Below are 12,979 nucleotides of genomic sequence, written 5' to 3' on the forward strand. Positions count from 1 at the left end.
ATAGAATTGTTAAACACAAAAACATGTTCACTTGAGTGAAAATGTGAAAGCAAATAAAAAGAAGTAAACTTAATTTCCATGCCTAACGATGACTGAAAACACAAGAGTTGAAGACATGCATTACACATCAGATTAAATCAATGATTCAGTCATACACTTGTGCCTATAAAACCAAAGGACCAAGTTGTGCACTATGTTTGTCTTTGTGATCTTAAGCCCTTTTACTCATTTTCAATATCATTTCATCACCCAAAACAAGTTTCTTGGAAGTTTCAACGTAAAAATAAACCACTAAAATTGATGCTGCGTCTCATGTGACAAGGAGGGGCTGTGCGTTTTACCCCTGAGGCAAGCGCACTTCCTCCACTGTCCACTGCGGGAATAGACTATATAAACCCGCAAAAACGGACTCTTTCTGATACACTTACAAAGTCTGCAAAGAAGCAATCCATCGCTGCTTTGCCTCTCTGCGATCCGTCACAGAAGCTTTAGGAGTGATATTGCTCTGCCAACGCTGGTAAAGCCAACAGGAGGTCGCGACTCTCTTTAAAAGGTAAGAGAGTTTTTCAATGTACTTTGCCATATGATAAAATAAGCTTGTCTGGATGCCTCAGATTAAAATCTTGCTTTGTGGGTTTATTTTCAGAAACATTCCATCTGCAGTTTTCTTTGAAATCGAACATGAAACTCCAGTTATTTGCCACAGATTTTCTACTTCTGTGCATATCTTGGGGAGCAAGTGCGCTGGCAACGAGCATACCTGCTGCGTCAACGTTCGCGCCAGGTGCCAACATCACCGGGCTTAGCGCGGCGCGCGGCCACGGAGAAGGCGAAACGGTTTCCAAAACCAGAAGGAAGCGGTATATTAGTCAGAATGACATGATTGCTATCCTCGATTACCACAACAAAGTCAGAGGCAGAGTGTTTCCCCCCGCCTCCAATATGGAATACATGGTGAATCAAAGCTTTCATTCAAACATTTTCTTCTTTTAGTTCAAGCAGGACCAGTATATGAAACTGGTTGTAAACTGGCAGTAAAACCTGGAAAAAACAGCAGTGATAAATTAGACATTTAAGTAAAAAAAAAAAAAAAAAGTGTAGTTTCAATGCAGATGTTATTGTACCTGGAAACATTTCTTCACTGTCCGATTATCTGCAATTGAAACATAACAGCATTGTCTTTTCCACAGTTTGAACTTGTGGTATGTCTTAAGAATCCATTTAGAGAAAACCCTGCTTAATTATTTTGGATTTCCATAATTGATTTCCTTGCCTCCAATATATGACTGTGTTTAGGTGTGGGATGAGACTTTGGCCAAAACAGCAGAGGACTGGGCGCATGCTTGTCTTTGGGAACACGGACCTCCTCATCTTCTCAGGTTCCTGGGTCAAAACCTCTCAGTCAGGACAGGACGGTGAGTGACCTTTAGACTTCTCTTTGCTCACATCTGCTGCTCCTCTCAGGATGGAACGCTTTCTCAGCAGTAATGGTCATTTTATTGTTGCCTCCTTCTTGGTTCTCCTAAAGGTTTGTGAACTGTGACCTGCAGACTGGAGTAGGAATGCTTTTGAGACCCTTTCTGTAAACAAAACAAAACAAAAAAATATGTAGTTTTAGCCATGACCCACGAAGACAAGAAGCCCAGGCCTGTAGTCGGTCTTGAGTTTTCATTTGGTTACCTCCATGTGAGCCTAAACTTTCAGATTTCATTGAGATGCAGCACAAGCTCAAGATTTTAAGTAAAACTAAAAGTAAACAACATTTTTGTTGCTATCTCTCTCCACACACCAAAACACCAGATAAAGTTTAAAGTGACAGTTATCACATAGACTTTCTGAATGATATTTTATCTAAATAAGCAGTAATAATGCTGCACTAAAGTATAAGTAGTCATAGTAATTCACATTTCATCTATTAATCCACAAAGCATTTGTAATGTGCATGGGACACATTGGCTAGGGCAGGAGTGGCTAAAGTGTAAGACACACCTGATCTGATTTGGCATTCGACCCAATTTTTATGACATATTATGACAATTAGAACATCTTAGAGTTAAGGCCAAGACACATTGTTAGGATCCAACTCTTCATATTCTGATCTGATTCTTTTTCCTAACATGCAGGTTCCGACTTGATCACCAAGGACTATTTGGTTGGACAGTCACAAACAGAGTTTTAAGGAATCATTAGTGCTCTGCGAGCCTCTTTTAATTTTTATGTTTTCTAATTGCTGCATACATCCAACACAATTTTATTTTGGATGTGATGCCAAATCAGAAACCAGATCTATCTTGGTCAGAACTACACAGCAGTTTGACGGGAATGTCATGCGTGTCACAGGAAGTGAGACACGTGGAAACGTAAAATGCATATGCTTTAAGGGAATATACAAGGTAAAATCTTTTACTCCCATAAAATCAGCATACTGAGTGTGAGGAGCTCAAAAGTACAGAAAAATATTTAGGAGTGAAACAGCAACCTTGCTTGAGGTTGTTCAAATGGCAACTGTCGGACCAGCTTCTCCGACAGAAAATCCAGATTATATACTGGATTTTCAGTCTATATTCTTTTGTGAATACTCAATCTTGCAAGTATGATCTAGAACGCCCCATCAAGTCAGCGTTTTTATCAGAATCAGAGCATGGAGAGTCAGATGCAAGTGGTGTATCTTTATCTTAGGCCACATGCTCTCTCCTGTTCGACTTTTTTCCGTCAAAGACCATCTAGACCTGTTTGCAGTTCAATCATCTCTACTGCATTTACTTCAACTTAGCCATGAACACTTGCACAGTTAAACTAGAGTGTTTTCTCACCCCGTGACACAAGCTAAACATTATGACATGTCAAGGAGACTGACATTATCTTTTCTAGTTTCCAGCAGCCTGCACTAGAAGTTCACTTTGTTGTTCATGTTGGAAACATGTGGTGCTGTGATTTGTCTGGGTAACCAGGAAAACTCAAAGTAGAGTTTTAGCAGGATAAGTATTTTCTAATGAATCAGTTCCACCTGATTGATAGAAGCAGTGGAAACAGCACCAAGAGAAATTATATTTTATGGTAAATGAGCGGGGCTCTTAACGCATGCTTTTCTAAGGTGAGGGGGACATGTCCGCTTCATACTTAATTATTGCAACGCCCATGTATTAACCATGAAACCACAAAGTCAGTGTTTTTTGACATGAAAACAATAAAGTAGTGTCTCAGATCAGGTCAGATCAGATCAGATGTGACAGGATGGGATTAGATGGGATGAGATTAAGGGGTTTGGGAAGAAAACACAGAAACCAAAGTAAACAAATCATTTACAAACACTCCAAACGCTAAATGATCACACATTGACTTTGTCTGTATTCTGCTCGCAGCTATCGGTCCATCCTCCAGCTGGTGAAGCCCTGGTACGATGAAGTGAAAGATTACTCATTTCCATACCCCCGTGACTGCAACCCAAGGTGCCCTCTTCGATGCTATGGGCCCATGTGTACCCACTACACACAGGTACAAAGATATCTATCAAGCATTTATTTAAAACTAGTAAAACCCCTGCAGCTATGACTGTAATCAAATTCTTTCTCGTTGATTTTTGCAGATGGTATGGGCAACATCTAACAAAATCGGTTGTGCTGTCCACACGTGCCACAATATGAATGTATGGGGTGCTGTGTGGAAAAGGGCAACATATTTAGTCTGCAACTATTCACCAAAGTAAGTGCACTGTACGTCAAGTGGAGTGAGGGGGTTATATTTCATAACCTGATTTAGTGTTTGTTCACAGTGCAGAAAGTCTTTTTAATTTGTGAAGTATGCCCATTATATTCTGTGCTGAGTTATAAAATGCCACCCATGGTGTTGAAGGGTAACCTGCATTACCAAATGAATGAAGGTTTCTGAGTAGAACCCTAAGCAGGGCCAAACTTGTGACTCACTCATGATCTGGTTTGGAACATACAGTCCAGAAGAGCTTTTTAATTTAGATGTAATTCCACTTTCCTTTCAGCAGAAGTCACTGTTGTCACCTTTAAAAGGTCCAACATTTGTGAATAATTCCTGCTTCACATGTATATAATGAATCTGAGCGGTATTAGAGTACATTTCCATTTTATTTTTAGTTGGGTCTTTTTGCTAAATGCATGGGTCTGCAACTGAAGTCCTTGAGTGCCACTGTCCTGCCACGTTTGGTTGCTTCCCTGCTCCAAGATGCCTGAATCAAAGGAATGGTTCATAACTAGACCATTGAAAAACTTGCTGACATGTCAAGGAGGTAATTTGGGTTTCCTGAATAAGGGATGGATCCAGATGTTTGCAGAGAGCAGCCCACACTGCAACACTTCCTCCCTCCCCCAATTAATATGTAGAGGATGGTGGCTGATGATTGTAACAACACTGTCAGCAACATAAACCTTCCTAAAAAGAGACCTCAATTATGACTGTTAGAGTTTGCAACAAAAAGTCTTTCCATATCAAAACTGCCCGAAGAGCAGAATATGTGCAGCATTTTTGCTCACAATAACTTCTATTTTCAGATAACTGATCTAAAATTGTGTCTTGCTTTTTAAACAACCTTTTTTTGGTACATTTTCTGCTTACGTTTTCTGTTTCTTGTAAGCGTTTCATACAGCAAGATGCTTAGTGTGCATCACCTCCTTCCTTCACTTCGAGCTTAAATACACCTCTGTATATTTGTAAGAAAGACATAGCAGGTAGGATATCAACCCCTTGTGGACTTTTATCAGAACCTCACTTGGAAAAAAATATCCTCAAGTAAACATTTTATGAAGATGGAGAACATCTTTTTGTTACAAAAGGTTCTACTCTTTTTAAAAAATGGCCCAACTCTTTAGGCAAAATAGCTTGATGTTTGATGACATATCAGCTACTTTTACACACTACTTTTACTGCCTTTTCCTAACCACTGTGTTCACTGTGAGTGTTTTTGGTCTTTTAGGGGTAACTGGATTGGAGAAGCTCCTTATAAAGTTGGCGTTCCATGTTCCGCTTGCCCTCCCAGCTACGGGGGATCGTGCAGCAACAATATGTGCTTCCCAGCTATCAAGACTAACTACCTGCACTGGTTCAAGTAAATGCAAACTTCCTTACCAACATGAGCCGACAACCCACAGTACCACAGAGACATTGTTTTTGTTTTTGTTTTGTTTTTTAAATCAAGTAAGGATTTGCACAACAGTTGAGCAAAAATGCTTTTCTGTATATATGGGCTTATTTAAGGAAAGATGTATACAACTGAAGGCACCTGATGATTTTAGTGATTTGTGAATAATCTGTAAATGAGTCATGTTCTCTTTTGTCAGTTTCCTACATAAATTAGAAATTATGAAATACATAAATATATTTATACGACTAATGGGTCATTTTAACAGTGCTTACTTTATGTGGTATTAAAACCCATTGACAATGTGGTAAATAAGGACATAGCAGCCATCACAGCTCCTCATTTCAGTTCACTTTTGTGCTACAGGTATCACACCTTCATGAGGGGTGCTCTGCCTACACAAAAATGTTTTGATCAAACAGGATCAAACAGGATCAAAGCGTTTGGCCTTAGAGGGGAACCTCCACTTGCAGCGTTTTCATGCCAGCAGTGACTTGCCAAGTTCACTAATTTATCATAACTTGCCGACTTAAGATTGAGTTGTCTCGCATTTTTAAGCAAGGCCTCCCTTTCTGTCACAATCCAGTTCTGGCTTCAGTCTCTTGTGACGATGGTGCACGCATTAAATAAAGCTGACTGGATACACATAGTCTTGTAGGCAGATGTCAGCACAGGAAAACACGTGTTTTGAAAGAGCTCCTGAAATATTAAGCAGTACATTTTCAGTATTAATCTGCACTAATTCACCTCAATGTCATATCAATGACAATCCTTTGGGGCATTTCACAGATTTTATTCACATATTTTGTATTTATGTTAGACATAAGTCTGATACATATCTGCTCTGTGATAACACCTACATAATTATATCACCATGTAAGTTTACTGGTTTATTACATTCCTTCATGTGTATTGATGTTGTTTATATTTTGATGTTATCACTCATTTAGGATTCATGCACTCAAGTCCACCTTAATTGTTTGTAAATTTCTAAAATAGCAAAAAAAGGAGTGTTTTTTTGAATGTGTACATAATCATACCTTGACTATGTTAAAAAAAAAGTTAAACTGTAAGTTATTCATTTTTGTATGTTTAAGTTATATTAATTTTGTATTGTTTTGTAAAATGGTAGCATATATTCGACATACTGAAGAGTACAACAATAGGAAGAATCACATTTTCAGCACTGAGTTTTTAAATCAGCAGTGATATTAATGCTGTAAAGTCCATTTTTTAATGTGTTGGACTTGTATTAAAATGTTTAATTTTATCGTTCATTTTCTTGTCTGTTTTTAACTGTGCTATGGGGGTCTGGGTTAATGTTTCCTATGAAATGTGTTCAGTCTTATTTATATTTAAGATTGGGATGATACTGTGTTTTTTGTGAGTTTTTTTGTTGCAATTTTCTTTCTTCCTCTTTTTTCTATGGAAAGAAAATTATAGTTTAGTTAATAGTTTATGTAATGTTTGAGAGGAATTGATATTAAAAAACAAATGAAAACCATCTAACTCAACAATGTGGATGTAAAGCTGTAATTTTTTTTATGCCCTTTGCAATATTTATACCCCAACTAACAGAATGACAGCAGACAGATCAAAACCAATGAGAAATTTTTTTAGCAAATACGAAAAGAATTCCTGTTCCTAAGAAACACCAGGATTGCGGGACTGGTTTAACATCTTCCACTCTGTCTTAAAGGTAAATATTGTCGTCACCATCATACTCATCATAACCATCATCATCAAGTTTATTTTTATAGCGCATTTCAGAAACAAGGCAATTCAAAATGCTTTTCATGATAAAAACAACAAAAGGAAATAATATTACATTGTAGTGGTAAAATAAAGAAGTGATGAAAAGTTGCAATCTAGACCAAAACTATTCATTTTCCAGTTATTATTCAAAGTCAGCTCGAAGCAAGATTAGATTAGTGATCAGCATTGCTTTAAACAAATTCAGAGTTCCAGAACTTCTGCAGTTTGTCTGGAGGTTATAGCATATTAGTGGAGCATAACCTGGTCCTACCTCAGTCCTGGGGATGAAAAGTAGACTGATCTGTTGAAGGCTGATACAGCAACAATGTATTTTGGTGCTAAGCCATTAAGTGATTTATAAACCACTGAAAGCATTTTAAAGTCTGTTCTCTGACCTTTAGGCAGCCAATGTAAGCCAATATAAGAACTGTAGAACTGGGGTCATCAGAAGAAGTCACTGGTCTTGCTGGTGTTGCTGGTTGGATGATGCCAGGTGGAAGGAAGGTTACAGCATGGCTGCATCCCTTTCTGATTGTGGGTTCACTATCGTTTCAGTTGGTTGGGTTAGTGACGATTAATGGTGTTTCCAACTGGGCTGATCTTGCAGTATCAATGGGTGTATGCCAGCTGCTTGAGGCTTCTTAACTGGTGAGTTTATCCTGTTCTAGTGTTGGGATGGCGACCCAGTGTGCTTCTATGGCACGTGTTGTGCTGCATTTGTGTGCAGTGACTTGGATAATGTCATGCATTACATTGAAAATCCAACCAAAAGGAATAAAAATTTTTGAAGGAACTCAAATAAAGACCAAAAACAGTTAATCACTCAAGGCGAAAGGGAGAAATACAGCACACCTCCAGCCGCCAGTACCTGGAGCAATAAATTCAAGTGGACCAAGTAGTGCTAGAACCTACTTCCAGCATTTACCGTGGCAACTGTCACACATCTGTATACTCTTGAGGTAAACTTCTTTCCCTGATAGCTCATCTGACTCACTGACCTGTTTTTGTTGAACCAGTTTCCCCTAAAGTAAAAATGTGATGAAATGTTTATTTGAAAAGAAGACCGAGACTTCACATGGGTCATGGCAGACTGACAGACAGCAATGGGTGATTTTAGGGTGGTTCATTTCCAAGTCTGCAAGGAGTTATTACATACAAGTTGTGCTGAGAGGACAGAGAAGTAGGTTCTAGCAAGTAGTGCTTAATAAAACAAAAGAAAGAAGGGATAATAAGTGAGGAGGGAAGTTTTTCTCTATTTCAGTCAACTGTTTTGGATTTTAAGAACGCTCAAGTGTCATCGTTAATTTCATTTTCGATTTGTGTAATGAAACCTTGTTTGATTGCGAATGACACACAACACCATTTTGACAAGGCTGACATCTCTGTTATCATCAACACGAGAATCCCAAGGATCTCGAAAGTGAGTGAATTGTTTTGTCTACAACATCAATGCAGTGAAGATAGAGACTTTAAAGTTAGACTGATAAAAACCACCAAAATATTCAGAACTTTTGTGATACAAAAACAAACTACCCTTGTTGCACATGACCCAGAAACTATCAGAACGCAAGTAATGGAAGTTGTTTTAGATTACTGCTTCCTCTAGATCAGGGCCCATACCTGCAGAATATGACAGACATCAAAGATAGAGAAGATGAACATATTGGGATAATAAAGAGATGGACGTTATCAGACTCAATGCTCAACTGGCTGAGTTGTTTAAACTGTGCTGAAATAAGTTGACTAAAGTGGGACAGAAGAAAAATCTCATCGCAACATTTTACCAGGATTAGTTAATGTTTTTATGTTGATCATGCCAAATTCTGATGTTACCTTCTGAGGATAGAAGCTGAAATTGAGATTCATCAAAACAGGCAAGATTTTTCCCATTTTTAGCTGACAGAACGGGCTCCAGTGTTTAACGTGTTTTGTGCTCGCAGGTGGTATCCCAAGTAGCTTGATTGTGATGAGTGAATATTTGACCTGAAACAGAAAGAGGTGTTCTTTCTGAACCCCCAAACCCTGTCCCAAAGTCCTCCACCACATAACTATTGGAACACCTAAATATCAGAGGGGGCTGCCAGCTTCATATATGGAAAAAAATGCAACATAAACTCTATCAGGTTTTAACAGTGGACAAAGACTTTTTAAAAAAATTTTTTAATTGGTGCTTGTGCAACCCTCTCCAAATGCCGCCCTGGGCATCTACCTGTGTTACCGCAGCTGATCTATCTCTTTGATAATTCAGCTGTGTTGACACAGAGCAAGGAAATGTCGGTACCCTCTAGATCAGGAATAAATCATGTTGAACTGAGTTAAATGTTTAGGCCATCACATAATAATTACAGTGTATACAATTGTTATCAAGTCAATCAGCATGAACATATTAAGTTTTTTGGCTTAACCTAATAATAGAATTATGACTATAAACACTTCACTTTTACAAATCATGTTTCATACACTAACAAATACAACATGCTGACACTTTGGACACTTATGGTGGGACACTTCTCTGCTGATTGTTGCACAGCTGCATCAAATCTTCTCTTGTACTGTAAATGTACTCTACAACCTCTCTGCCCTCTGTGACTTCACAGAATGCTTCAAAACTTGGCTTTGCTGTACCTCCAGAGGGCTATTGGAGGAGATTTCTCTCTAATTCATTGTAATTTTTCCTCTTTTTTTATATTCAGTCCCCTCTTGGAAGCACAACAGCTATGTTTGTTTAGCTCCCTCTTGCAGCTCAGCCAGCGGAAATGCACCCAGTACCCTGAGCAAGCCTTGGTTTACAACCCTCCCATATCCTTCTTTGGCAAAGCATCTCTGCATCATTAAATAGATCTATAGTATTCAAAATCTTTCTCGATGTTTGAAAAAAATTGTCAAAATTCTTCTCCAAAAAAGTAAACATATATCTACTGTAGAAATATGTTGAATTTGCATCTTAAAAAGCTTTTAAAATTGTCCAAACTGATTTCATGACACCTTTTCTGACTTCTGCGCAGGTCAGGTGAGGATTTGTTGAGAGTCTCGGAAAATTGGATCTCAGCTTCTTGAATAATGTTATAAGATTTTGTTAAATAAATGTATATGCATGTGCAACTTTGACTGCTATTAATATATAACATATAAACATATCTTTCAGCAAAAAGTAAGCAGTTTTTTTTATTTTTTATCTTCTTGTAAATTGGGTGCCCTTACCTCAAACAAACAATAAAATCTAAAAATCTTCAGCTACACAGATCATTTTGCGGTCTTTCTGACTCTCCGTTGTCTATTTTAGTTTTTGTTGCAGTTTATTTAGGATGAGGTTTTTATAATATGTGGGTAATATGGGTCATTTCGCTGAGCTTATTATGGCTAGATTTATATGGACTCCGTGTGCTTGAAACACGCAAGCATCTGACGATGTTTCTTGCAATCAGCCACAATGAAATAGGATACAGTTTAAGCTCAATGGCTTATGTTATGGTCCCTTTTCTTGTCTAGTGATTTTCCTTCAAAAATGCTCCAGTAAAATATACATAAACCATATTTGACATACTTCAGTGTAGATACTGCTTGCTAGAGCAGAGAATGCAAGCTGCTCTTATGTCATAAAAGTGTATAGTCTATAATCAACCTCATATGTGACATTAAAGGTAATCGTATATTGTGAGCCTAACACATTTGAGCCTCAGAGGACAAGAATAAACCTAAAACATCATGTTTTATGCTGAAATAAAACTAGATTTGACCCCAATGGTTTAGTCTATGAACCCAAACTAAAGCACATTTGGCCCAAGTTCAGTTTTTGCCCTCTTGCAGTCTTTCTTGTAGACAAGCCCATGAGAGGCCTCCTTGCAGGGACTTCAGCAAAGCGACATCCTGCAGCTGCGAGATCCCGGCCAAAATCAATGTCCTCTCAGAAGCACAGTGCTGGGAAACTGGTGCTTAATCAGATGGGCTTCATCCTTTTGCTCTCAACTTAGTTTCATGCCAAGCTTAAAGAGACTTTGAACCTGCTCACTGACTTCAATGCTCCTACGTCTTGTCCTTAGGACTTACATGAAGTCTGTTCCCTCATTCTTTTTTGTCGGATTGGATCTTTGAGCATCAATTTTCTTTGCAAAGATTCTTCATCAGATTTCTTAGAATGATTTGATTTGAACCAGCCTACTGTAGCTTTTTCCAAAACATTTAGACTCATTGACCTGTCAGAGAGTAGGTTTCTGTCATCAATCATTTGCAAACTCAAAAAAAGTCTTCTTCTGGTATGTCTCTGTATTTACCTTCCGCCACCTTCACATGAATGCTTATCAGCTTCACTATTTATGCTAAAGTTAAAGATCCCCGCTGCCTGATCCTGCCACTATCATCTTTCCTTCTACTTCTTTACATATCTGCCATGTTGTAGGTTGTTGGACCCAATTGCAAGCACAAGGCGAGCAGAGTCATGAGAAAATCCGAGATTTGATAAATACTCCAAAACATACATAAATAAGAATGGCAGGAAGGAAATCAAAACCATAAGATAAAGAGCAAGGAAACATGACAGAAACAAACGTCTTGCAAGGAATCAAAGAAAGTGGGAGCATAAATATACTGGAAGGATTAATTAGAGGAGCAAAGAGCTGGTGAGTCCAGTAAACGAAATGAGTAACAGCTGTGCGGGAGCATGAACTCATTTACAGAGAGAGAATCACCAGAGATGAGATGTAAAGACTGTGAAGCAAAAGATGAGAAAGAAAGACGATGAGCACAAGAAGAGGGCATAAAATAATGACTGAACAGATGAGAAAAAAAAAACAAAGAACTCATAAAAGGCTCAAAGCCATTAATGTGACAAAAAAGTCTTTTTAGATTATGACAAAAGCACTGTGCATGTAGGCCAACAAAGTAAACTTTGGCCTCATCTAAAAAGAGCATTGACATTTTTTATTGTCCTATACAATGGCTTGTTGTTGCAAACTATAAACTTCTTGTGTTTTTTCTTTCTTCAATAGCTTTGTCATTTCCATTCTTCCGTAACGGCCAGATTGTAGAGTGCATGACTGGACTTTATTCCGTCATTCTCCCACCTGAGCTGTGCATCTCAGCTGCAGCTCCAGAATCCTCATTGGAGGATCAATGTAGGTCTTTACTGACAGGTTAGGTGGAAGACTGTGTCTTGGTTGCAGTTATGTCATTATCTACTCGAACTTTGATGATGAATTAAAACAACGCAATGCGAGATGTTCAAAGTTTTGGAATATTGCTTACGGCCCAAGGCCACTTTAAGCCTTGCAATTTTATCTTCGACATTTCTTGTGTTTTGATTTGTTTTTGAAGATGCTGTTTGTTAGCTGATGTCTAACGAACCTCAGAGCTTGACACAGCAGCTGAATTTATGCTGTGAGTACGTGGCACACAGGTGAACTCAATTTACCAATTAGAGGATCTCATTTAGGCGTGTCAGGGTGAAAGGGGCTAAATACAACACAAAGCCACACATTTCATATTTATTTAGAAAACAAATCGACACCCCTGAATCGTCTCCTTCTACTTGCACATATTCAACGTTTTGTGTTGGTCATTGTACAATTCAGTCGGTTTTTGTTTATTTTGCTGAGAGATGTTCAGCATCCAGTTTAGCAGGCCAACATTCAAATCAAATACAACGAAACACAAGATGGTTCCATTCCAACCACAACATATCAAGTGACGTCAAAGAACAAAGCTTTTGGCATTACAACAAGACTTCTTTGGCTTTCTTGGTTTTATCAACAAGTTGCAACACTGTCAACATGCATTTCAGTTTACCTAAAGGCAAACTGGAACTATGCAAAATGAAATATTTTGCTGGAGGTTTATGGTTTCTTCACTGTTTACACAATTACACAATTTCTCCCAGGTCCTAAATCTCATATCTTAACAAGGATGGGTTCTTCCTTACATGGTCAACGCTGGGGAGAGTGGCAGCAGTTTAATTCATCACAATGAACTAATATTGACCTGAAACTCTGGCTTATTCACGTCATCTGACCTGATGGTTTTGAGAAGTGTTTTATCGTGAACAGACACTGACACCTGCTGGTTAGGGGAACCCTTTGTCCTTTTTTGTTCCTATAAAAATTCAGGTGTTTCCTGAGAACCTTT

At 38.3% G+C, this 12,979-nt stretch overlaps 1 protein-coding gene across 1 annotated transcript; it reads left to right on the forward strand.

Moving 5' to 3' along the window:
* Nucleotides 1-354: 354 nt before the first annotated feature.
* Nucleotides 355-6,621, forward strand: pi15a (peptidase inhibitor 15a). The gene is made up of 6 exons (XM_044104854.1): nt 355-553; nt 647-954; nt 1,297-1,415; nt 3,363-3,495; nt 3,587-3,702; nt 4,943-6,621. Exons 2-6 carry the CDS (start codon nt 682-684, stop codon nt 5,076-5,078), a joined length of 777 nt encoding a protein of 258 aa, XP_043960789.1. The 5' UTR covers nt 355-553; nt 647-681; the 3' UTR covers nt 5,079-6,621.
* Nucleotides 6,622-12,979: the final 6,358 nt, after the last annotated feature.

The sequence above is a fragment of the Gambusia affinis genome, linkage group LG21 (assembly GCF_019740435.1).
Source record: "Gambusia affinis linkage group LG21, SWU_Gaff_1.0, whole genome shotgun sequence".
In the NCBI taxonomy this organism is placed as follows: Eukaryota; Metazoa; Chordata; class Actinopteri; order Cyprinodontiformes; family Poeciliidae; genus Gambusia; species Gambusia affinis.